This window comes from Pseudopodoces humilis, chromosome 1 (assembly GCF_049639895.1).
Source record: "Pseudopodoces humilis isolate 2021_Gansu_Grassland_sample_001 chromosome 1, ASM4963989v1, whole genome shotgun sequence".
Lineage (NCBI taxonomy): Eukaryota > Metazoa > Chordata > Aves > Passeriformes > Paridae > Pseudopodoces > Pseudopodoces humilis.
The window spans coordinates 25,557,392-25,580,256 of NC_142200.1; the positions used below are offsets into that span (position 1 = coordinate 25,557,392).

The 22,865-nt window shown below is 35.0% G+C and overlaps 1 protein-coding gene across 1 annotated transcript in view; it reads left to right on the forward strand.

Annotated features, from left to right (window-relative positions):
• MMP16 (matrix metallopeptidase 16) overlaps positions 1-19,959 on the forward strand; it is a 163,595-nt gene extending 143,636 nt beyond the window's left edge. Inside the window, exons 7-10 of the mRNA XM_005517044.3 lie at positions 2,145-2,283; positions 10,873-11,023; positions 14,918-15,033; positions 19,515-19,959. Of these exons, the coding sequence (XP_005517101.1) occupies positions 2,145-2,283; positions 10,873-11,023; positions 14,918-15,033; positions 19,515-19,849 (741 nt within the window). The 3' untranslated portion in view covers positions 19,850-19,959. The remainder of the gene's footprint in view (positions 1-2,144; positions 2,284-10,872; positions 11,024-14,917; positions 15,034-19,514) is intronic.
• Positions 19,960-22,865: the final 2,906 nt, after the last annotated feature.

A 22,865-nucleotide genomic window follows, 5' to 3' on the forward strand; every position in this document is an offset into this window, starting at 1 on the left:
CTTTTCATTGGAGTGCATGTGACAAGTCATGAGTTCAACCTGTCTGCTCTAGTTAATGTATTTTGGGGAAACAAAATAATAAAAAGTATATTTAACCAGCATAGTGGGAAAGGCAAAGGGTTTCTCAACACACACCATTTCTCAAAAGAGACAAAACTGTGTTTATTCAACATAAACAAATACACTGAGAAGTGTTTTGCCAGAGAAACTGTTAAAGCTATTTACTTAAAGTGTGAAAGAGCTTTATTAGAGTGAATATGCTTTCTCTTGGACTATGCCTCCTCTGAATTTCAATAATAGCTAAACTCTTGTGAAAACATACTTTCAGTAAATGTACTTGTTTATCAAAATGTGGATGATAAAAATGCTGTAAATAGAACTTTGTTTGAGATAAATGAATTACATTTACATATATATGCTGAAATGAAGCATTCTTTCTATAAGCAGAGCCTATCCCATCTGATCCTTCAGTAAGGTCCTTGGCATGCTTTACAGCTACATGCTGGATTTCTTGAGTCCCAGAGTTTGAACTCCTTGAGTCCAGCATGTTTATAGGAAAGTCAGCCAGGAAGATTAAATTTACATAAACAAATTATTCTGTCAGCCTCTGCCAACATCTACCTTCCCCAGTCTTATAAATGGTCCAAACTTTCAGTTCTGACCTCAGACATTTCCAGATATTTGCTGATTCCCTGAAATAGTATCTATTGACAAATCATAACCCAGCCTCTGTCTGTTTAAATAAAACCATAAAAATGTTAAAATTATAAATTTTCAAAATTTTAGTTTTATGGAAACCTGTAGGATCTTTACTGATGAGCTATACCTAATCATGGTTATTGCAAGGACAGGTATGTATGCTGAAAATAGATGAGGAAAGTAAGAAGTCAAGTACAAGATTACATCAGCAGACGAGAGAGTATGGCTTGTTATATTCACAATTATGCTTCAGAATGGAATATTTTGACACTAGAGGCAGTGACCCATATAAATCTATGTATACATATAAACAGATTGTAAAACAAACTAATGGGGATATGATGAATGAAACAGACATTCCAGTTTTTCCATAATTGCATTATTGTTAAGATTTTAATAGTATAGCAGGAAAAATTATTGGTTTGCTACGGGATTTGAGCAAATAGTAGATAAGAATATTCTAACTATTATACTGCAAGTCAGCAATGTGAAGTATGAAATACAGTTTGACATGCAACTCAATACCAAATCTGCTAAATATAATTTTATTGGTCTTGCTATCAAAATAAAATAATGCAAGAGTACTCCACAAATTACTAAGTCTGAAACATAACTCATTCTCAAGAAGATATTTATTGACCTGATGATTTTGCAGGTTTTGTTGCACTGTGAAATCTGTGTTTCTTACACAGAGGAATAACTGCCATGTAAACGGTGACAGATTCTGGCAGAACATCACTTCCTTTATTATTAAAGGGGGTTGTTTTTTATGATGCTAATACTGAAAAATTATCAAATGTGTGTAAGAAGTTAAGTACTTATCCTTCATCTCTAAATATTGAATGAAATAAAACAGTTCTGAAGAGGTACAGTGATGATACCTTTATTGATACCCATTTAATGTGCAATGTACTTGATTTAGTGGGATTTAACACCTATTTTATATATATATATGTGGCTGTAATTTTAACCATTCTATTTAATGTCACTTGGAAAGACTGCTAAACTTCACTACAGTAAAATTGTCATCAGAGCATAGTTCTTACTGGACTGGTGTAGGAATGTTACACATATTTCTATCAGCATTTCACTGTTAGCAGCCACTGCAAAAAAATTAATTTGTCTTCAAAGCCTGTATGTAGTCCCATTATTCTGGGCAGTCACATAAGCATAGGGTTCAATCTAAAAGCACTTGCAGTCAGACCACAAATTTTAAATTGGGCCCCTTATAAGAATTGAGAGGACTGTCTGCTCCAAACACCTGGTTCACGTGTGTAGCTTGTCCCACCTCAGCAAAATCCAGTTCCGAAACATTGGTAATGTGACACAAATGCAAACACAATGTGCTAATCCACTCAGCAAAAGGTCTGCTCTAAAAATGCCAGGATAGGCTGTTCAGTATTTCCAAGACAGCAGCTGAACACATGTAAATGTTTGGTTTCCAGGATCAGTGGTTTTGGCGAGTCAGAAACAACAGGGTGATGGATGGATACCCCATGCAGATTACCTACTTCTGGAGGGGACTGCCTCCCAGCATTGATGCAGTTTATGAAAACAGTGAGGGGAATTTCGTCTTCTTCAAAGGTAAGAAAGAACAAAATTAAGGTCTTGTGATTTCTTGAAACACATCTTGTTTTAATTTTACAAATTATTTGTAAATCTTGTTGCAAATTGATAGCTAAATGAAGAGTATATAAGTCAATATTTTCTTGTTTGACAGTTACATTTTTAATTTATGATTACCCTTTACAGTATCAGGTCATTTGCTCTTACATATTTAATAAAAATTTGAAAGTATAAATATGAGACATAGAAATGAAGTAGTCTATTATGAAATATTTTTTTAAATGTGTTTTAGGAAGACACAATGAAGACATTTCCATTATTATTTTTGTGTCATTCTTTTTGCTTTTCCTCCTTTGTACAAATGAATTCCTTATATATTTAGATGGCACCTCTGCTACATATACCTTGGTGTACTGCATTGTATTTGTTTCATCTAAGACCTGTAATGTTAGGAGTTTCATGTGGGGAAAAATAATCTTTTCCATAGATGTGTATTTAGTGTTTTTGAAAAAGCATAAACTCCAGAAAATAGGTGGTATAGTTCAAATTGGTGCTAACAATTATTTTCAAATTTCACTCCAAATTTCAGCTGTTCTTCAAAATTAAAGTTCTTGGACTAATTTAGATTTAACTAACTTGTACCTAATTTAGATTTAATGATAAAGTTATCTTATATGCTTAATGAATTCATACTTAGTGACAAAGGTCTGCAAATTATGCAAAGTATGTTTTATAAAATAATAATTTGAGAGAAGAAGAAACTGAATAGATAACAAATATGTGAAAAATTATTCAGCTGTTTAGTGTTGTGAATAATTCATTTTTTAACTCATTACAAAAAAGGTCGATTTTTTTAAGTTGTTATATAAAAAAAATTAATTGATTTTTACAAGTGTTATTAACAGGGAGCTAGAAGTAATATTTCATTCACTAGGGATCAAAACAGGATTTTGGGAATGTTAAATGAAAAATATTTAATACCATGCAGAAACATTTCATAACAGTACAATGAATTTTATGTTTTACCAAAGTGAAATTGTATTTTTTGTATGAATCATAAGGAAAATTACATTCCATGTAGTACATTTTCTATTTCTATGACTTCAATGCAGCAAATGCTTTTACTTCTGTTGCCATAAAATAAACTTCAAGTAATTAACTCCACCAAGTGTATATGGTTGGGAATCATGATCATGGTACCTCCAAATCTCCATCCCACTTCTTGATTTTTAGGTCCATAGGACATGGAAGGATAAAAATATTATTCTGTGGCTATTCCTTTGCACGAGTTCTACAAGGAGCAAAGTGGATACCCTGGGCATTCCAGACTTCTGCCTTGATAATGTTGAGATCCATTACCTGAGCTCCAGACAGAAATGATCAAGCTTACTCTTACAGCTGCTTTCTTTTCCTTCCCTGTGACCTTGAAATAAGTTTAATCATTATTTAACTTTTCACCCACTGCTGACTGGCTCCTGTTAGGTCTTAGAGGAATAGGTTGATCCTGTAGTCTGTGGATTATAGATAACAACAGACGGAAGAGGGAACTTCTCTATTTTCTCTCTGGGAAATTAAATCAAGATTAATTAAAGAAAGCAGGAACAGCAGGATTGTGCCCTTAGAAGTCAGAATTGGGATTTTCCTTTCTCATCATCCCCACCGTATGCTATATGATTTCAGACCAATTAGTTAGACCAGCCATCTAACTGATATAATATGATATTTGGATATTCTGCTGTAGGTACTTTTTCCATACGTCTTCTTTTCAAAATTCTTTCCATTATTTTTCTAATGACATTTGTATTGCCCCATTATTTGCCAAGGTCAAAAGTCTTTGTATTATCTTTGTGCCTTTTTTTTTTTCAATTTTTGCTTCTCTGCCATATCTTCATGACTCTTAATATCTAATTGTTGGTGTTTTCTATCAGTGTAATTCATGTTTTTCCACTGCTACAGAATCAAAAATTTCAGCTGAGTCTTCAGTGTGGGTGTCCTTGAAAAATTCCTGTTCCAAGCAACTCAACTGCCTTACAGAAATCTATATAAATAGACTGTAGGTAAATTAGCATTGTCTCATTTCTTATATTCCATCACAAAGTTTCCTGGGAAGAGTACATTTCCTCCTCCTTAGAGGAGGTGCTAGAAATAGACAAGTTGATTGTTGCTAAGATGATGAGCAAGTAGAATGTCTCATCCAGGTAGTGTGCTTTACCAGTCTAAAATTGGTCCAAACAAGTAACTTCTAGAAAGAACTTAAATCTGAAGTCTAGCATGCAGATGTGTTAGCAAAGCATATACCTAAGTCAATGTCTACATCTGTTATTCAGAGAATAAAACAGAAAAGATAGATTAAATGCCAGCAGAGAACTTGTACTGGATTAATGTCGCTATGGACTCCTCTGACCCACACTAAAATGTCATCTGTTCATACCCTCCCTTTAGTGCTGACCCATAGTATACTACAAATATACAGGCTCGACATTAGGGAAAAAAAAGAAAAAAATCCTCACAGAAAGAGTGGATGGGTGCTGGAACTGGCAGCCAGGCAGGAGGTGTAGTCACTGTCCCCAGTAAAAGATTGTATGTGGCCATGCTCCTTTAGTTGATAAGGTTGTGTTAGGTCATAGATGGAACTCGATGTTCCCCAAAGTCGTTTCCCACCTAGCTGAGTCTGTGATTCCATGACAAGTTCCTCATCCATCCCAGCAGAGCTCCATGTGCTCCAGGCAGTCACACAGACAGCAACACCCCCATGCCCTCTTCCCTACCCATCCTTCCTAAAGAGCCAGCAGCCTTCCATTCCAACATTCCATTCATAGAAGCCTTCCCACCACATCTCTGTGATGCTGGTAAGATCGCAGCCCTGCAGGTGCGCGCAAATTTCCAAGCACGTCCCCAACTCCTGTTGCTCATTCCGCGTAATGCGTGTATTTCCGTAGAGGCATTTAATTTGGTGCCCCCAGTGAAACCAACTTACTGGCTGGAGTGGCTGGAATTCCTTTGTGATGTTTCAGGTGCTCTCCTGCTGACCTGTGATCTCTCTCCAGGCTCTGGACATCTCTTGCTAGCACTGACATCAAGCTGGTAGGAGTGGGATGGGTTGAGGTTCTCCCTCCACCAGCAACTTTAGTTAAAAGTCCTCTTTACCAGCTTGGCAAGGCTATGACCGAGATGCTCTTCCTGTTCCCTGACAGATGGACTCATCAGCCCCCAGCAGACCAGACTATACTCATAAAGTACAGAGCAATCTGGTGGATAGCTGCTTATAAAAAACAGATGTTTGAATTCTTGTTATTATTCATTGCCAGTGTCCATGCTGAATGATAATAAGATGGCATCAGAAAGATACCATTTTATTTTGTTTTATTTTCTAATGAGAAAATATGAATAGTAAAATTCATTCTGTGTACTTTTGTACCTTTGGGAATTTACATAGTGCTGAAAATGAAATTGTCAAGCCATCTGTGCAGTTGAATGTTATGGTAAACCAAATGTAGCAATAGAAAGACTGCTGTAAAACTCATACTACCATTGCCTCCATCGTAACATCACTGCATTTACCCCATGGCCTGACATTTTTATATTGAAAAATAGATTTACTATAGTGTCAGGTCATGGAACAGAGAAATGACAGAAACCTCTGTCTGGGGAAAAAGGAACCATGAATAATAATTTTAGGATACTAGTAAAAAGATTAGATACAGGCTTGAAAGACCAAAATTAAGAGGAATGTTGACTGGAAAAGAAATAACATTCAGGATTAGATATTAAATTTTTAACTGATTTAAATTATATGTTTAAAAATGTGGGAATTCATCTCACCACTCTAACACAGTGATTATATGCTACACACCTCTTGCACTACACGTATGCCATAATTGCAAATAATGTGGACAAAAAACCCAGAAGCACAATTATTCAGAATTCAGATTCTATAAAGGAAGAACTAGTTACTAAAAACCACACATTTGTTGGCAGTAGTCAGTAGGAAGGTAAACAGTCTGAAGAATATCTAGAATATTATAATTTTAAGTGAAGCATAGCAATACAGATGTCCTTTATTTCCAGTACTTTTTTTAGAATGTCAAAGATGGATGTTGAGAGACTTCAAATGATTCCATGGTTCATCTTTCTCAGCTGTTTCCCTACAGTGATGATATTTAACAAAGCATTTTTACAAGAAGTAAGACATTTTAGCTTTTTTATCACTTGCTTCACTTTCAGCTTCTGACCTTGCCAATCTGCTTCTTATTATATTAGACCTTACATTAGGGAATAAAAGCAGAGAGATTAAACATTCTGAAATTTCAGACTTCATGAAACATGTGGTGCTTTATTCTCTGTGAGAATAACAAACTTACCAATGAGACCTTAAAAAACCAACTTTGCAAAATAAACACAGTAGTGATTTCTGCCAAGTGCATAGATTCTGACTCCACACAAGCATTAGTTATCTAAAAGGAGAGCAAAATTATGACTACTTTTGTCATAGTTCTTTCCATTATGATCACAATTAATGAAGTCTTATTAACTATTTATTAGCAAAAGTGGAATCTGAGCTACATGAAATGACTTTAGCATTAGTTTGTACTACATTTAAAGATACATAAATATGTTAGAAATAAAATTAGCTCATTCTCATCACAGTTGGGCATCTTTTGCACTGATTTTCAGCTTTAACTTCTCCTAATATTGGGTTCTGATAAATATTCTGTAGATCAGATCAATTCTTGATCAATAGTCACCTGCTTTCCTCCAGGTGAGAGACAGAAAAAAAAAATCCAAAACAAGACCAACAACGAATCTCCTAAAAAAACAAACAAAAAACTGAAGTGAAAACTGTCAGCCAGATGGAACATTTGGATTTCTTATATACAGTACTTCTCATTAGCAATCAACACAGTAATAGCAGACTAAATATGTCTTCTAAAGCAAATGTTAAATAAAATTCCCTCTAGTTAGCATCAATAGGCCTTGCTTACATATGTTATAGCTCTTAATGCTCCCCTGTCTCCTCAGAACACAGTTAAATTTACCTTTTCTCTGTTTTCTAAGAAAGAATTTGCTTTTTAGTAAGAAATTATGTGAAGAATTCAGTTTCGTATGTCTGTTCCCATGTCTACTCTTTCCTTTTACTTCAGCGTATCCGAATATGCAAAAAATAATGGCTCAGTGGTGCTGTCACTTACAATGGTTTGTGCATAACCATTGTTTATTTTGATATGACCTGATCTTGTTAATAGTTGACTTCGCCTCCTTGGGTATGGCTGATAATGATCTATTCATAACAATTGCTTTGACTTTTATTCCTTGTGAGGCACAGAGAAAAGTATTGGCATTACGTACATCACAGCATATGCCTCTCAATGCTGTGCAACAGCTGTCATTTTGAATGATCTTCTGAAACAGAAATGAGCTGGCCCAGGATCATTCACTGGATGCCATCTGTTGTTCACACCATAAGTACCAACTAGTAAGGTCCAAAATGCATGACTTCTCTTATCATTGCATTTGAAACTGCCATTAACATCTGAAGCCTTCTGTGTCCAGTCATATGAATTGGCAAAAGATAAACCACATGGGAGGAGGGACAGAGAATGATTGAAGATGCTCACCTCTGTCATTATCAAACTCTACAAGTGAATTTTTTATAAGGCATCTCAGTAAAGGTAAATCTCAGGTTAGCAATGACCTTAATCCCAGGTCAATAGAGAACTCATCTTTCCATGACTGCTCTTCACAGATCTCTGTGTTTCTTTTATTTTCCGTACTTCAAATGGCTCTGTACATACTCATTATTTGAGTCTTTTTCTCCTTCAACTGGCATGGGAGAGAAAATGGCTATGTTGTGCAAACTGTAGTGTCTGTGCTTGAAAGCGGGTGACAAGCACCTGTAAAGAAGCTGATAAAAAATTAAGCCAGCATGGGAGGGATGGAAACTATACCCCCTCTCCTAATTAAAACTCTGATAAAATGAAAACATGCTTTAAATTATGACAGTACATACAGGGAGATTAAAGAAACCCTTGCTTTAAACAAACATTTAATAACACAGAGGGATAGCTAAAATATAAAACCAACTGCAAAACAGCTCTCTGGATTTTCCCTCTTGATGATTCTGGCATACACCTGATCCTAGGTCTTTGGGGTAATATTACATTTCCTTATAAAATATTTATACAGCACAGTACCTTAACCTCCTAAATCTTTATAACAGCCTGTCTAGCTTTAAAGGTAAGTAAAACAACTAATGTTAACAGCCATGATTTTATCTCTTATGTCCTCTTTCCAAATGTGTTTGAGCAAAATTTGTTTTCAAACTTTTCCCCTTATATTTTAAATATCATTGTCATGCATAACAGTGGATAGACCAAAGTGAGGAATCTAATAAGGCCAATTTAGTATATATGTTTGTAGATCTTGTCTAGATTTTTTTTTGCGATTTAGCTCAAAGTGTCCATGTGATTGTCAGAGTGTCGAGATGAAGAACAAGGGATGGGACCACCTTACTTTGAGATGATTTATTGCTCAAGTAGCCAGATAAGATATCAGTCTCAAGGCATGAGGTTTAGAGGAGCAACAAGTCAGCCATAGCTCAAGGAAGTCACCAGTTTCTTCTTTGCAATATAACATTTTAACCCAATAGGCAGTTGACACAAAGCTTGTTTTCACTTATTAACCTATCACCTTTACTTAATTTTGCTGCACTGTGTCTCTCTCTTAGCCAATACCTGTGAGGTCACGTACTCATACACACCTATGTTACAGTTTCTAGATCTCTAACCTGCTCTATAAGTCACACTATTACGGCTTAAACCTCAAACTATTTTACCTAATAGAATTTCTTACCTACCTAGGCATATTCTTACTTGTAACTATAGAGATATAAGTTTAAAATTTCTCTACCCAATGTCTGTGTACCTTCATCACTACATCAATCCGGGCTTTTTCTAAGGCTGCAGATTGAACCCTTCAGCATCTGTAGAAGTTTCTGTATTTTGGTTTCCAACATCAGAGTATTTTCTCCTTCAGTGTAATTATTACTAAAACTTGCAATGCTTTTTGGAAAAAAATGGTGATGGCAGGGCCTTGAACAGAAAATAAATGCATGGTTCTTTTACAATGGAGCCTATGGTCTAGCCTGAAAGGAGTGTTTTTGCGGCGTAGGGGACATAACACAAAGAGAAGACAGGCATTAAAGCAAGCTTGTCAGATAAGTACATAAACAAATTATAAGTACATGCAAATTATGCTCCCCCTTTCCTATTTCTAGGGAGCATATGGAGATCTTTATTCCCTTTTTTCAGCCATAGCTGTCTGTGTTGGAAAGAGAAGTCTCTGCTGAAAAGACACAGGTGAGACGTGAGTTTGGAGGAAGAATTAGAAAGAAGCAGAAATGTAAAAAGGAGAAGATAGTTGGTACAGTATGTTGAAAAGTCCCTAAGAGGGCAACAAAATTATGGGGGAAATATTGGACTGTAGGCTCAATATATCTCAATATGAGATGGTGAAGTAGGTGAGATAATCATGAAAGTGCTCAGTGAAGAAGAGCTTGGCCAGGAAGCTAGAGGAAAAACAGAAGTTTGGAAACTGGAGTCACGGGCTGGTGAGGTCAGCTATCCAGTTGGAAGAGAGACCACAGGAAGCATCCCACAGACAGGGAGCATCTAGACTATAAAGCACTGGTGCAGCTGCTACTTCTGTAGGCATGGATCCCTGTGTACACAAAATATTTATCTGGTAACTGCAGTTACCCCTCTAGCAGTAGGGGTTTCAGCCACTCAGCATTGCAGTCCAGGAAATCCTTGGCTATTGTTTATATTTAAGACAGTAACCTGATCAACCTGGGTAATCTGAGGTTTGTGTAGACACTGTCCTGACATCAACTAAAGTCATACAACTACCTCGTATTTTCAGCACTTAATAAGTCAGTTGGGTGGTTTTGAATGATTTGTCATCTACAGACAAAGCTTAAGTTGTACTGCCACTGGCAAACCCCCATTACTTTCAGCAGTAAAAGGTTTTCACCTCTGTGAGTTTGGATTCTCAGTTTGCTGTCTTTAGGCCACCCTAAAGAAAATATGTTAAAAGTTAATTTCTATTGTTATTTCTGACATAATCATACATCCTTCATAAGTAAAGGAGAAATACAGAGTAATAAAAATATTTGATCTCTATGAGGATTGTAATTTTTGTGTGTGTGTGTGTGTGTTTTCTTACCTTATTTTCTTATAAAATTCACTCTTTCCTCATGAAACATTAAACTGCTGAATAGTTTTTCTGTAAATGTATTGTATTATCGACCACACAGCCTCCTGAGATTATTTCATTGTTGTTCTAGTTTTGATTACTACAGAGTTGGTATCAAAATATTCTGTGGACCTACTTGAAGAAAGGTGCTTTATAAATGCAAGATATCCATAAGGCATATTTCATTTTGCATTATCTGCAGCGATGGAACATTTTTCATTTCATTGTATTTGGAAGAACTATCTGCTATAGAACCTTTGGGAGTCTTCCTTATTTCTTAGGAGTGTATTAATATTTCTACTGACAGTACTGATGACTAACACTCGTATATGTGTGCATATATATGCTTTTGTACAGGTAACAAGTTCTGGGTTTTCAAGGACACCACTCTCCAGCCAGGTTATCCTCATGATTTGATAACACTTGGAAGTGGAATTCCTTCCCACGGCATTGATTCAGCAATTTGGTGGGAAGATGTTGGAAAAACCTACTTCTTCAAAGGAGATAGGTTGGTATAGGATGTCTGCAAGGGAAAAATTCAGTGGGTATCAGCTCAACATGTTAACCTTTTCCTCTGTTTCTCAAAAGGATGAAATGAACTCCTCCTGCATAGATGGCTGTACTGTTTTCACATGTCTCATAACCTAAATTATATTTGTGGGAATATCTTGGAATGGGTATGAGTATAGCCAGTAGAAAAGTTATGTTTTAGAAGTCAACAGGCAAGTCACAGTTGTGGCAAATTGAAACTTAAATATTCAAAGTGATGTGTTTATGTACACTCTTACCTGTTTCTTTTTATCCACATTTCTAAACCTCAGCACATAAGCAGGCCAGGCATGATCCAAACCTTTAGAGGTCAGTGAAAATTACTTATTTTCTACTGTTTAATAACGAAGTAAAAAAGGAAACTCAGACCTAAACCTGGGAGCTAGAGAAGAATTTGAGCATTTTCATGGGATTACTTCTAAATAAATCTTGTAGGGACACATATTTATGATTAATAATAATTAAAAAATATACAAACAGAAAAAAACCACCACAACCCCCCAACAAAAAGACAAGCACAGAAAAAAAATGTCAAATCCAAGGGCTTTTCCATTCCTGAAATACTTGTACTAGCCACTTAGTGTCTGTATCTTTATTTACTTGTCAATAAAAAAAAGGAAAGAAATATTTGTCTGCTTTATAGAGGTGTCAAGAGAATTAATTAATTTTTGAAACACTGCAAGTTGTCTGAATGATGGATTTTACAAGTTTTCAGTATGGTACTGTGTTTGTTGATTGATGTATTGCTGTGCAAATTTTGTGTGCTCAGAGCCAAATTATTCCTTATTAATAACTGTAATATTTCTATTAGTCTTATTAAAATATGATTGTTTTTGTTACTGTGTGGTACTTAGTGTTCTCAGACACTAATAGTATTCATGGATCACTTAAGAAATTAATTTAATGCACATCATAGAATATGTTTAGGACAGTACAGTTGGTAATTTTTAACAGTACTGTAAAAATTGCACTACAGAATGCTGCAACGAATTTTATGGTTAAAGCTGTTTTTATTATTTAAAAAAATATAGCTCTCCAACACTCATGGTGAGAGAAGCTGATAACTAAGTCAAATTTTTGTAATGTTTTGAAACTAGGTATCATTTCAAGCAGTTTTCATAGTGAGTAGAAGATGCCTAAATAATTTGCTTCCTATGGCTGAGTAGATTTTTTTAAAAAATTCAAATTAATTTTCACCTAATAATTTTCCACCTCCACATACATATTGTTAAAAGATGTACAGTAGGAATCCTTTGTGATTTACTTCATTTAGGCTTTATTCAGCAATGTCCTTTTATATTTCCTTGCATAGGCAGTTAACTCTATTCAGGACTTTCCTACAACACGGTTGGTAATAACAGAAGACAAAAAGAACTAGCAGAGACAACATGTGCTGGCAGAAAAGTTGCTACTTAGAGCTGACAAGCACAATAAAACTCAGCAGGATAAAAATGCAATACAGTATGTTAGAAGATTGAACATGAGCCTTGAAGAGATAATTGAGCCATTACAGGATATTGACCATCAGTGGGAATAAACCCTTATAACAGTTTCTCAAAAAAGTTTCTCAACATGCATTGCTTATGACATCAAATGTCGGCTATAAAATAAAAGTAATAATAAAAATGACCAAACAAAAAAATAAGCAGACAAGAAAATCCCATTAACCAAACCAGTAAGAAGATTTAAAACTTAAACCAGTAAACAGTCATATGTCTAAAACAGCTCATGTATGGAATATTATTGTTGTTATTTGACATTAGCTATTTCAACACTAACAATAATTCTTACAAATAATTCTATGAAGCCCTAAAAGGGGAAAATATTGACTGCAGAAAACATTAGTCCCTCTGTCATTCCTATCCTACCAGAACTGAGTCATTTGGGACTAGAAGATAATACTTCTTGACACATGTCCTTGTTTTATGCCCCTGTCTGGTCCAGGTGGTTTATGTACTTCAGAGTTTAAACAAATGTTTTTTATTCATAAAAAACATCCTATGGCTCAGGATATCATTAAGTAGGCTTAGATATAGAAGTAGTTCAGCAATTATTTTCCAAATTCCCTTTTTCTAAAGCTATGAAGTGGACTTTCATTTTTTTCCCCTCTGATATTTATGAGTCTTTGAGACATAGCAACAAGTTTTTGTAGGCTGTAGAGCTCAAACCATCATTAGGAAGTTTGCTTGTGAACATTTGTCATGCCAAGTAGAATCAAGCCTAGGCTCTTCCTTACCCTGTAGACATGTTCATTATTCCAGCACAGATTGTTGAGGTGGTGTTGTGATCACTCCTTCCCTAATAAGATTTCTAATCAATGGTGAAAACCCAGAAGTTTTGTGATTTCTGACTGTGCACAAAAAAGTGCACAAAGACTTTTAATGACAAAGTGTATCTTTGTAAGTCATTTAGGGCTAGTGGAAAACCAGAGGTTATTAAAAGAAGGAGCTCAAAATGTGAAAAGGTTGAAAGAGAAAAAGGAAAATGAGATCAATTATGCAGGACAGAAATAGAGTTCTGGAATAGAGGAACGGAAAAAGAAAATATATTTGTTTAAAAAATGCAAACTAAAGACCAGGAAACTTAGAGTTAAAAGATGAGGAAGAACTGGTTTCACCAGTATCAATGTTTGAGCTTTTTTTTACTACTTCTACATGTTGTTTCTGCATGTAAACTTTCAAAGATGTTATATATCCAAATAAAGAGCATTGTATTGCAGCTGGTAGCTGATGTATATGTGACTAGATTAAGAATTGAGGATATAAAAATAATTTAAGCATAAGAAAGAAAAAATAAATACAAATGTCTTTTTAATCTAACTTGCCAACACTTAACCCACTTGAAATCTGCCATCTTTTAATTTTATGTAAAGTTTCAAGCCAGAGAAATGCCCTACAGGGAGAAATACTGAGGCGTCTATACCACTATACTTTTAAAAAAATATTAAAATTTGAATCAGTTAGATTGCCTAAGTACCTTCACAGTGACAAAATATCATCCACTTAAGAATCTTTTAATATATGATGATCATAACAAGGATTTCTAAAAACTGAAGTCAAATGAGAAACAGGGTCAAGTTTTTAGCAGTAACCAGATATCAATGATAGTTATAAAATTGTGTTCTAAATTAATGGAGTAAATCAAAATATGAAATGACCCACCAAAATATTAGGACACACAGAGGACATTAGAGATGCAGTATTCTTAGAACCAGTTTATAAGATATGCATAGTAATTTGATCAGCAGTAAAAGGAAAAAGAAATTACCAGTATTATCTGTGAGTGTAAATAAATCACAAGTGTAAATACTTCTCAGATGTTCAGGATTCATGCTGAAGCTTCATGCTGAAGCTTTTGAGTTTGAGAAAGGCTGACTGGCAAAAAGAAACACAAACAGTGCACACACTGCATCTATTTAGTGATAATGCAATGAAATTAAAAGCTACTGTAATGCATACATATGAAGAGTTAAATTAAGATTGCTGGCAGTATTTTAATCTGAATCTACTGTCACTTGCATTATTCTAATACTATGAAAAACATTAATGTACAGTGGGTTTTTTTGCATATGTTGCATCTCTGTGTCACCGTGCAAAAGCCCTAGGCATCAGCATTGTGTTGATTATAAGCGAGATGCATGCTGGTTTAGTTGTTGAAGTGCAAAAGTCTTCTATCTACTTCCATGAAACAGCAAATAGATTTATTTGTAATCTGGTAGTATGTTCAAAGAGAAGAAGTCCAGTATTCCCACTCGTGGCTAATGAATGTAGCAAATGTTAGAGGGGGAAAATATAAAGTAACCTATCTGCTATATTACAAATGTGATTTTTTTCTCCTTTAAAAAATATTTCAGGTACTGGAGGTACAGTGAAGAAATGAGATCCATGGACCCTGGTTATCCCAAACCAATCACAATTTGGAAAGGTATCCCAGAATCTCCACAGGGAGCCTTTGTCCACAAAGAAAATGGTATGCAAACACATTCTTGTTTTAATGATTTATTTACACATTTTATGTAAGATAGAGTAGTAGAGGGATGATTGACTATTTGGGTTAAGTAGTGAAGGAATTCTTGATATCTCAACAGAGTATTTCCTGCTACAGAACTGGCTTTAGTGAAAATGGTTCTTTGTTTGCGTGTACTGTTTAACCTAAGGCTGAAAAAGCCTTCAAATTTACTATTATAAACCTTACTTTCCATTCTTTTTTTCTTCTGTCTTAATTCATTTTGATTTTGTTCTCTGCTGAATTATAGTACCTCTTAAAACAAGATTCATAAACATAGTATATCTCTATGGAATTTTCAAGGTGTTGGCTTTTTAAAAAGCTTAGAAGGTATTTCTTTCATTCTCAAAAACCAGCAAAGGGAAGCAAAATCTTTATCTAAGCAGAAATATCCCAATGAATTTATGTAAATCAAAGATGTCATAAGTCCATGACGTAGAAAAGCAGATAACAGGGATTTTAGTATGATGTATTATTACCTTTATCAAGATGCATCATCACATACCTAGAGCCCGGAGTCTCAGCTGGACATACCAGAAAACAAATGAGAGCAGCCAAAATCTCCTCCATTTTAGGAGAATTCAGTGCTGCCCAGGGGATGGTGGCCAGCTGCCAACAGAGCCCTCAGTTGCACAGAGTTTTTAGATCCTTTTGATGGCAATAAAAATATGCATTTGTTGTATCCTATCATTTTTGGACGATTTTTACATGGCATATATGATTTACTTATTAGTAGGTTCTGAATTTATTCTGTTTGCCTCATAAGCCAGGACACATATCTATTGCCATATTATTTTAATTTCCTTTTAATAAGAAAATAAAAGGATTTCTTTCCTTTTATAAAACATTTTAGTCTCCTATTTCAACCTCTAACTTGATTAAGTAATTTACCATGGAAATGTTTGGGGTTTTTTCAGAAATATGTTTAATTGCTTCCTTGCTATGCATCTGTTTTATCCAGAAGAAGAAACCCTGTCTGTATTTTGCTAGATTGGATTTTTTGTGTTGCTTTTAACTGGAAAGTAGGTCATTCTAGATGATATTCTGCATACATCACACTCAATAATTAACTGTTTTTAAATACACATATATATGGAAATAGTCACAAACATTATAGAAATATATATACATCTATTTACATCTATATCCGTGTGTGTGTGTGTGTATCATCTATCTGCCTATCTATATCTGTATATATATATAAGTATATACACATATTTGTGTATATATATATATTCTGTACTGAGCTCAGGTACACGTGCCTCCCATTAAAAATGAAAATTATCTCACTGTAACACCCAGGCCAGTGGGTCTGAAAGCACAGCAGAGGCAGAGCACACATTCCTAAGGCATGAAAGACTTTTGATTACATAGAATTCACTTCTCTTTCTATCCCCAGTGGTTTTTTGATAGTACTCTGGACTCTGCATGAGGAGGTTAGTAAAACATGGAGTGAGATTGTGGAGGAGGTGAAAGGAAAGAGGGAATTCTTGAGCATTACAGAAATCCTATAAGAGCCCCAGGGTAGAAAAAGGGACTGAAATTGACACCGTGAAATTCCCAAGAAGACCACTAAGACATTTTCCCTGAAATAAAGAAAATAAAGTCTTAAGAAGAAGTTCACAACTTTGCTGTTGCTTGTATGAAGAGAGAAAGAAACAAAAGCAGATTCAAAAAGGGATACCACAGCTCAGTTGGAAAGAAGATGATTGCATTTTGCCTAAAACTGCTTTTATTTCTTTGGACAGAAGCAGAGTTGGTAAAGAACTTTTACTATAACCTTTCATAAGGAAACATCTGAAAGCATGTCTTATAGGGAATCCATTTTATTTTAGAATATTCTTTTTTTTTCTTATTTTGTCTTTCTATTGTGCAAACTATGCAAATGAGCACCTGCAATAAGTCTGATCATGTAGGAGTTTCCTTCAGTGATAGCAAAAGTTTTTGGTAATCTTGCATTAAGAGTCTTGGAAAAGATGAGACAAAAACCAATTTTCTCCTGTAGTCAGTGTTCCAACTCAGTGTCCTAAAAGCTTGGTAAGGTACAGGTTACATCTTTGAAATTTGCCCTGCTACTTCCCATATTGTGATTTATTTTCTAGCACTGTGGTAGAAACTCTTAGGAGGGGCGGAGAAGAAATTTCCTTTCTTTTGCTACAGGAATCTGAGATCACACAAAGTTCTCCAAATTGGAGAAATCTTTCTTTCTACCTTGAGAGCAGTACAGAAAATTTAACTTTCCAACTAGAAATTCCGCTAAAGTGGATGGTGGGGCAATTTTTAGGTAGTCTACTTTATTAGTCCACTGGCCTTTTTTTGCCTGATACTTAGTACATAAGTACATTTGAGGTAGTAGTGACTGCTAAGCCCTTCAGTGCTGTTGGGATCAGGTGTTGCACTCGTGATTCAGTGACTAGTACCTAGAAAATCATAAGGAGCAGCTCTCAGAGCAGGTTTAACACATCTAGCAGATTAGATGAAATCACTTTCAACAGTTGTGTGAAGTTATTTGTTCTGTCAGGATGTGCAATAAAACTACTCAGTCTCTCAGAACTGTCCTTCTCTGCTGGTAGCTTCCATCTTTCAGCTGTAATTGACTATTATCCTGGTTCCTAACTCAGCAAAACTGGCAGAAAAGTTTAAACTACGTTCAGAGTTTTCCAGTGGAAAATATGCTCTAATTGAAAAAATTGTATTGGATCTCTAGCAGCTGGCAATTCCTTTACTGCTTTAAGAGTTTTAATTTGACCTTTTGCTACATAATATCAATTACTACTAATTAAAGTCTGTATTTTGACTTAGCTCTACCCCTGAATATGCAGACATGTATTCTGCATATATGTATGAATATAGATTTAGAGGTGTCACATCTGTATATGGTCTCTATATATGTATAATAGTCAAGATAGAGATAATACATCAAATTTCCATACTTGAAATATTTATCTATGGCCAGGATGTGCAGTACTTTGTGAAAGGCATATTGTTATATGGAATGCAAAGATAGGATAAGTGTGGTTCAAAATGCTGAATTTTTGCATTTGATAATGCTTTTCATTTAAACTACAGATTGCTTTAAAGAAATTCATATGTACTAAAATTTTAAAACTTCATCATATGTAAAGAATTCAAGTCCTCTTTTTGGTTTTATTCCAATCAGAATAGAAGGCACTTTCTGAACAAGTCTAGCTGTTCATTTGATACAGATCAGGACTTTTTGTATCTTTCTTTTTTTTTTTTTTTTTTTTTTTTCCGAATTGTATTACATCTTTCTATAAATCTACTGGCATATTTTCAGGTAATAAAAATGCAAGAGATTAAGGAAAGGAAAATAATGCCTTTTCATTGGCTAGGAAGGCTGTTAAAATTACAAAAATACCAATGCCGAAATACTCAAGTTTTTCTGAAAAGTGGTAGTAGGTGATGAAGACCTTTCCTACAGTTCGAGCTGCAAAATAGACTGTCAAATATTTCTTTTTTAATTTTAGAATTGAAAGAAAATAACTATTGATTGAATAGGTGGTTAATAATGTTATCTCCAGACAGGCAGTTACCAGTCTTTTTGGAAGCATTGTTAACTACAAATAGCACCCAGTCTGTCTTAGTAGCCTTTAATACTGCAGGAAATATATGAGGTGTGTAAAGTGAAGATAGGAAAAAAAATCCAGCTGTTTCCATTCTGTTCATAAACAGTAGAAGAAAGTTCTCCCATCCTGAAGGTTTGTGTCTTGCCCGATCAATCCCTTTTTTCAGCCAGGATAATAAAGTAATATAGATTTTTGGCAAGAGCATTTTTTCTCCATTTAAACATGTTTAATAATAACATTGGATTGTGCCTGAATGAACAAACTGAAAACTTAAATCTGATTACACCTGTTTTCTCATGTGAAAGATGTTGTTATTTCATCCAGTCTCCTTCTGAAATACAGCAATAGGTTGTGTGAGATTAAAGAGGGTGAGTTCTCATTTCTGGATAGCATAGCATAGCATAGCATTGCAATTTGTTTCAGGAGACTTCCCATCTTGAAGAGGTCATGATGCTTTAAAGTCCTGTCCCTGAGGATTCCAACTCTGTTTGGTTTTTCAGTGAATGAACAAACTGGACAAACCTTGACTTTTCATACACCACATTCTCTGGAATTATTTGATCATTTTTATACTAATTAAGGAAAATAAAATCCCTGTTTACTGAAAGAAAGAACTAAAGAACAAACAAGCAATGAAATCCAAACCAAAACAAGACCCCCAAACTCAATGTTAGATTTTTAGAAACAGTGAAGAAATAAAATTTGTAAAAAAATATTTGAAAGACCTATGACTGAAGTCTATTCTTTATGTCTTTTGATTTTTTTAATTACAGAAAAATTGATACCAGTAATTTCCATCATGGTATATTGATGACATGATTTCATATGACCATGAATAATTGCTACTTTCTTCCTCAGGCTTCACATACTTCTACAAAGGAAAAGAGTACTGGAAATTCAATAACCAGATGCTCAAGGTGGAACCTGGCTACCCCAGATCCATCCTCAAGGATTTTATGGGTTGTGATGGACCAAAAGATCGAGATAAAGACCGACACAGCCCTCAAGATGATGTTGACATTGTCATCAAACTGGACAACACAGCCAGCACTGTGAAAGCCATAGCCATCGTCATTCCCTGCATCCTGGCCTTGTGCCTCCTTGTCTTGGTTTACACTGTGTTCCAGTTCAAAAGGAAAGGAACACCCCGCCACATACTGTACTGCAAACGCTCTATGCAAGAGTGGGTGTGATGTAGGGTTTTGGTTTTTTTTCTTTCCCTCCCAGGAGTTTGTGGTAACTTGAGATTCAACACAAGAGCTGTTATGCAGTTTCCTAGCTAGGAGCGGGCATCTGTCAGTCTGAAACAAAGCTGATCTTTAAAACCCAGGGGGTTGCCTGTCCTGCCATGAGTGGTGATTCACTCAGCTGGGAAGCTTCCATGATACACAGTATCTGCTGTTTCTTCAGTCCTTTGTCTTTGTCATTCAATTCTAGGCCTTCCCTCTGCACGCTCAATGCCCTATAAACTATCAGAATTAACTAACGAAGAGGAATAAAAATATCTCCAATGTTTCTACATTTTTTCCTTAAGGCCTGTTCCCCTTCGAAAAATTTTTTTGGTGAAAGTAAATTTTTTTAGAGAAACACAACAACCAACAATGGAACTTTCAGGAAAGTGAGAAGACCCAAAACAGCTTTGTCTCCAAAGAGGATTGCTTTCTGTCTGCTACGGATAAAGTCCTAAACTCCTACTTCCAGTTTTGTCAGGTGGGAGGCTCGGATGACACGCAGGACTTCAGACTGTTTGGACAGCCATTTTCCAACAAACAAGGGGCCAAAATATCTGCAATATAGTAACAGCCTTAATACATTCATTTTGTGTTTTTTACAGCTGCTCTGGGCTATGTCCTCAATGTTTTAAACTCATACTCAATACTTTATTCAAGCAGAATCTTTTTATTGGTTTGTTTGATTTCTGGTTGGTTTTCCTACATTATCTTTCCCAAGCTGTACCAAGCCAACTACCCCAGGCCTTTTATAGGTCTGTCAGGAGCACTCATTCCAAAGAATGGTAAAAAGCAGTGTGTCTCCGAAGCGGATTTCAATGAACTAAAACAACAGACATGCTATTGAGAAACTTGACACTGGTATTCTATTGGTGGTGTAACCCTTTGAGAACTATTGCATCCAGTTTTCAGAGTCTGGTGGATGTTAATCTTGGTCATCATTAAATTATAGAATTGTGTTTGGGTAATACAGGTTTCAAAAGAAAATCAGTTTTTCAAAACGGATTTATTGTGACTGCATTTTTAATTATTTGCATTATTGATAGAAAAACATTTGTAACATGAATAGAAAAAAATATATATATTTACCAGCTAATTTCTTGTTAAACCAAATGTATTTTAATAATTTCTACCACTTACCAAGAATTTTTCTGAGCTGGCAACAATTTTATAGCTTAGCCTCTTATCTTAAGCATCTTGGATTTCTCTCTTGTTGCATGACAATTCCACTTGCCTCTGCAGAGGTAGAGTTACAGTTTCAAAGGAAAGCTAAGAAGATGACTCTGATAGTGCATGAGTATCCTCTGATGTGTTACCCTTTTGCATGTTCATCATAGTTCTCAAAGGGTTAAAATTTCTGGCCTTCAGTAAAACATGGTATCAACTGACAGAGCCAAGGGACCACCAAAACATTTTGTCATTCTGTGTAATTTGTGCTAACAGCATTATTGTCATTTTCATGTGACCTGCAGAGCAGGTTTGTATCAATAATTTTTTCCTAGAGAAAAGTCAGCAACTGACAGACCTCTTTATTGATTTTAGGAGCTGCTTCTTGCAGTGATAGGCTTTACAGTCACTGGGCTGTGAACTTATTAAAGATGGTCAGAATGATGCACCCCAAAAGTCAGACACCTGGTTTTTTATGAAAGCCAGGTTTTGAGGGGAGTAGCTTTTGCAACAATGAACAGCCTGCCTTGAACTTGATTATTGACCTGTTGACTGTCATTACCAAGTTAAACATTGTCTTCTGTGAACAGCTTCACTGTCTGAATTTCCTTAAAGTGTACTGTCCTATGTCTTTGACCTTTAACTTGCAAACTGGCACAAACTGAAGGGAATCTGGTGTTGCAAATGAACTAAGATGAGTTTTATTCCTTGAAAGGCCTGATAGACATGATCCAAAATCTGAGAAAAAAAATTGAAGTGTTTTAGTTGGAGAGAAATGACATAGACTAAAATATTTATGATAGGTCTGTAGAAAGGTATTTTGCTATGTATACATGCACACTCTAAAAATGAATTACAGCAGAAGTTAATTTTTATTTAACTTGAATACAATTTTCAGTATAAAATTATTATTTCTACAAATATCTAGTTATTAATTAAAAGGTTATAGGAAAGTATTAAAATACTTGAAGTGGCCAGTATGGGCTTTTACATAAAATGAGACTTTTATACTATGTTCAACCAATTTCTTACTGGTTTCTTAATCCACATAACTGGATCATTTTTTAGAGAGTGTAGGTATATATACATATATAATATGATTATTATTGTTTTGGTAATGGATAGCTTGACTGCCTTGAATTTATATTTATATTGAGCATAGCATGAAAAATAGTATGCCTTTTTTCAACTACATGATTTTATATTGATTTGAGGACTTATGAACATATGTGGCATGCTATAAAGCATTGCAGACTTATTTCTTAGAGCATAAACAGATATACATATGTATGGTTAACAAAAATGAAGATTAGAAAAAGATATAGTTTTACAACAAATATGCAATGAAGATGGCATTTTGGAGATGTTTTGTAGAAGTACTGCATACTGTAGGTTAGAAGCGCACCAGTATCAGCCCATAGCATTGTTTAGTAAATCCAAGTCAGTTGTTGCTAAAAACATAGACTTATTGACAGTTTAGTTACACAGGATTTTTACTGCTGATCAGCTCATTTGGTGAATTTGAAATTCTGTGCTGTTTGTCATATGTATTTAAGATGTGTGTGTTTGTATACCTATAAAAGCACACAAACACACACATACACAGACATGCACATTTTAATCCATTGAGAAATTTTTATTGTCAACAAACTACTATAACTTATGTTCTGCTATAGACAGGACAAAATGGTTGATGTTGCTGTTCCAATTTTTTTCCCCTTGCATAGTTGGAGGAAAATACTGAAAGAACTACTTACTCTGTATTTACTTTTCCTCTACAATAGGAGATTTTTTTATTATTTTTTTTTAAGTC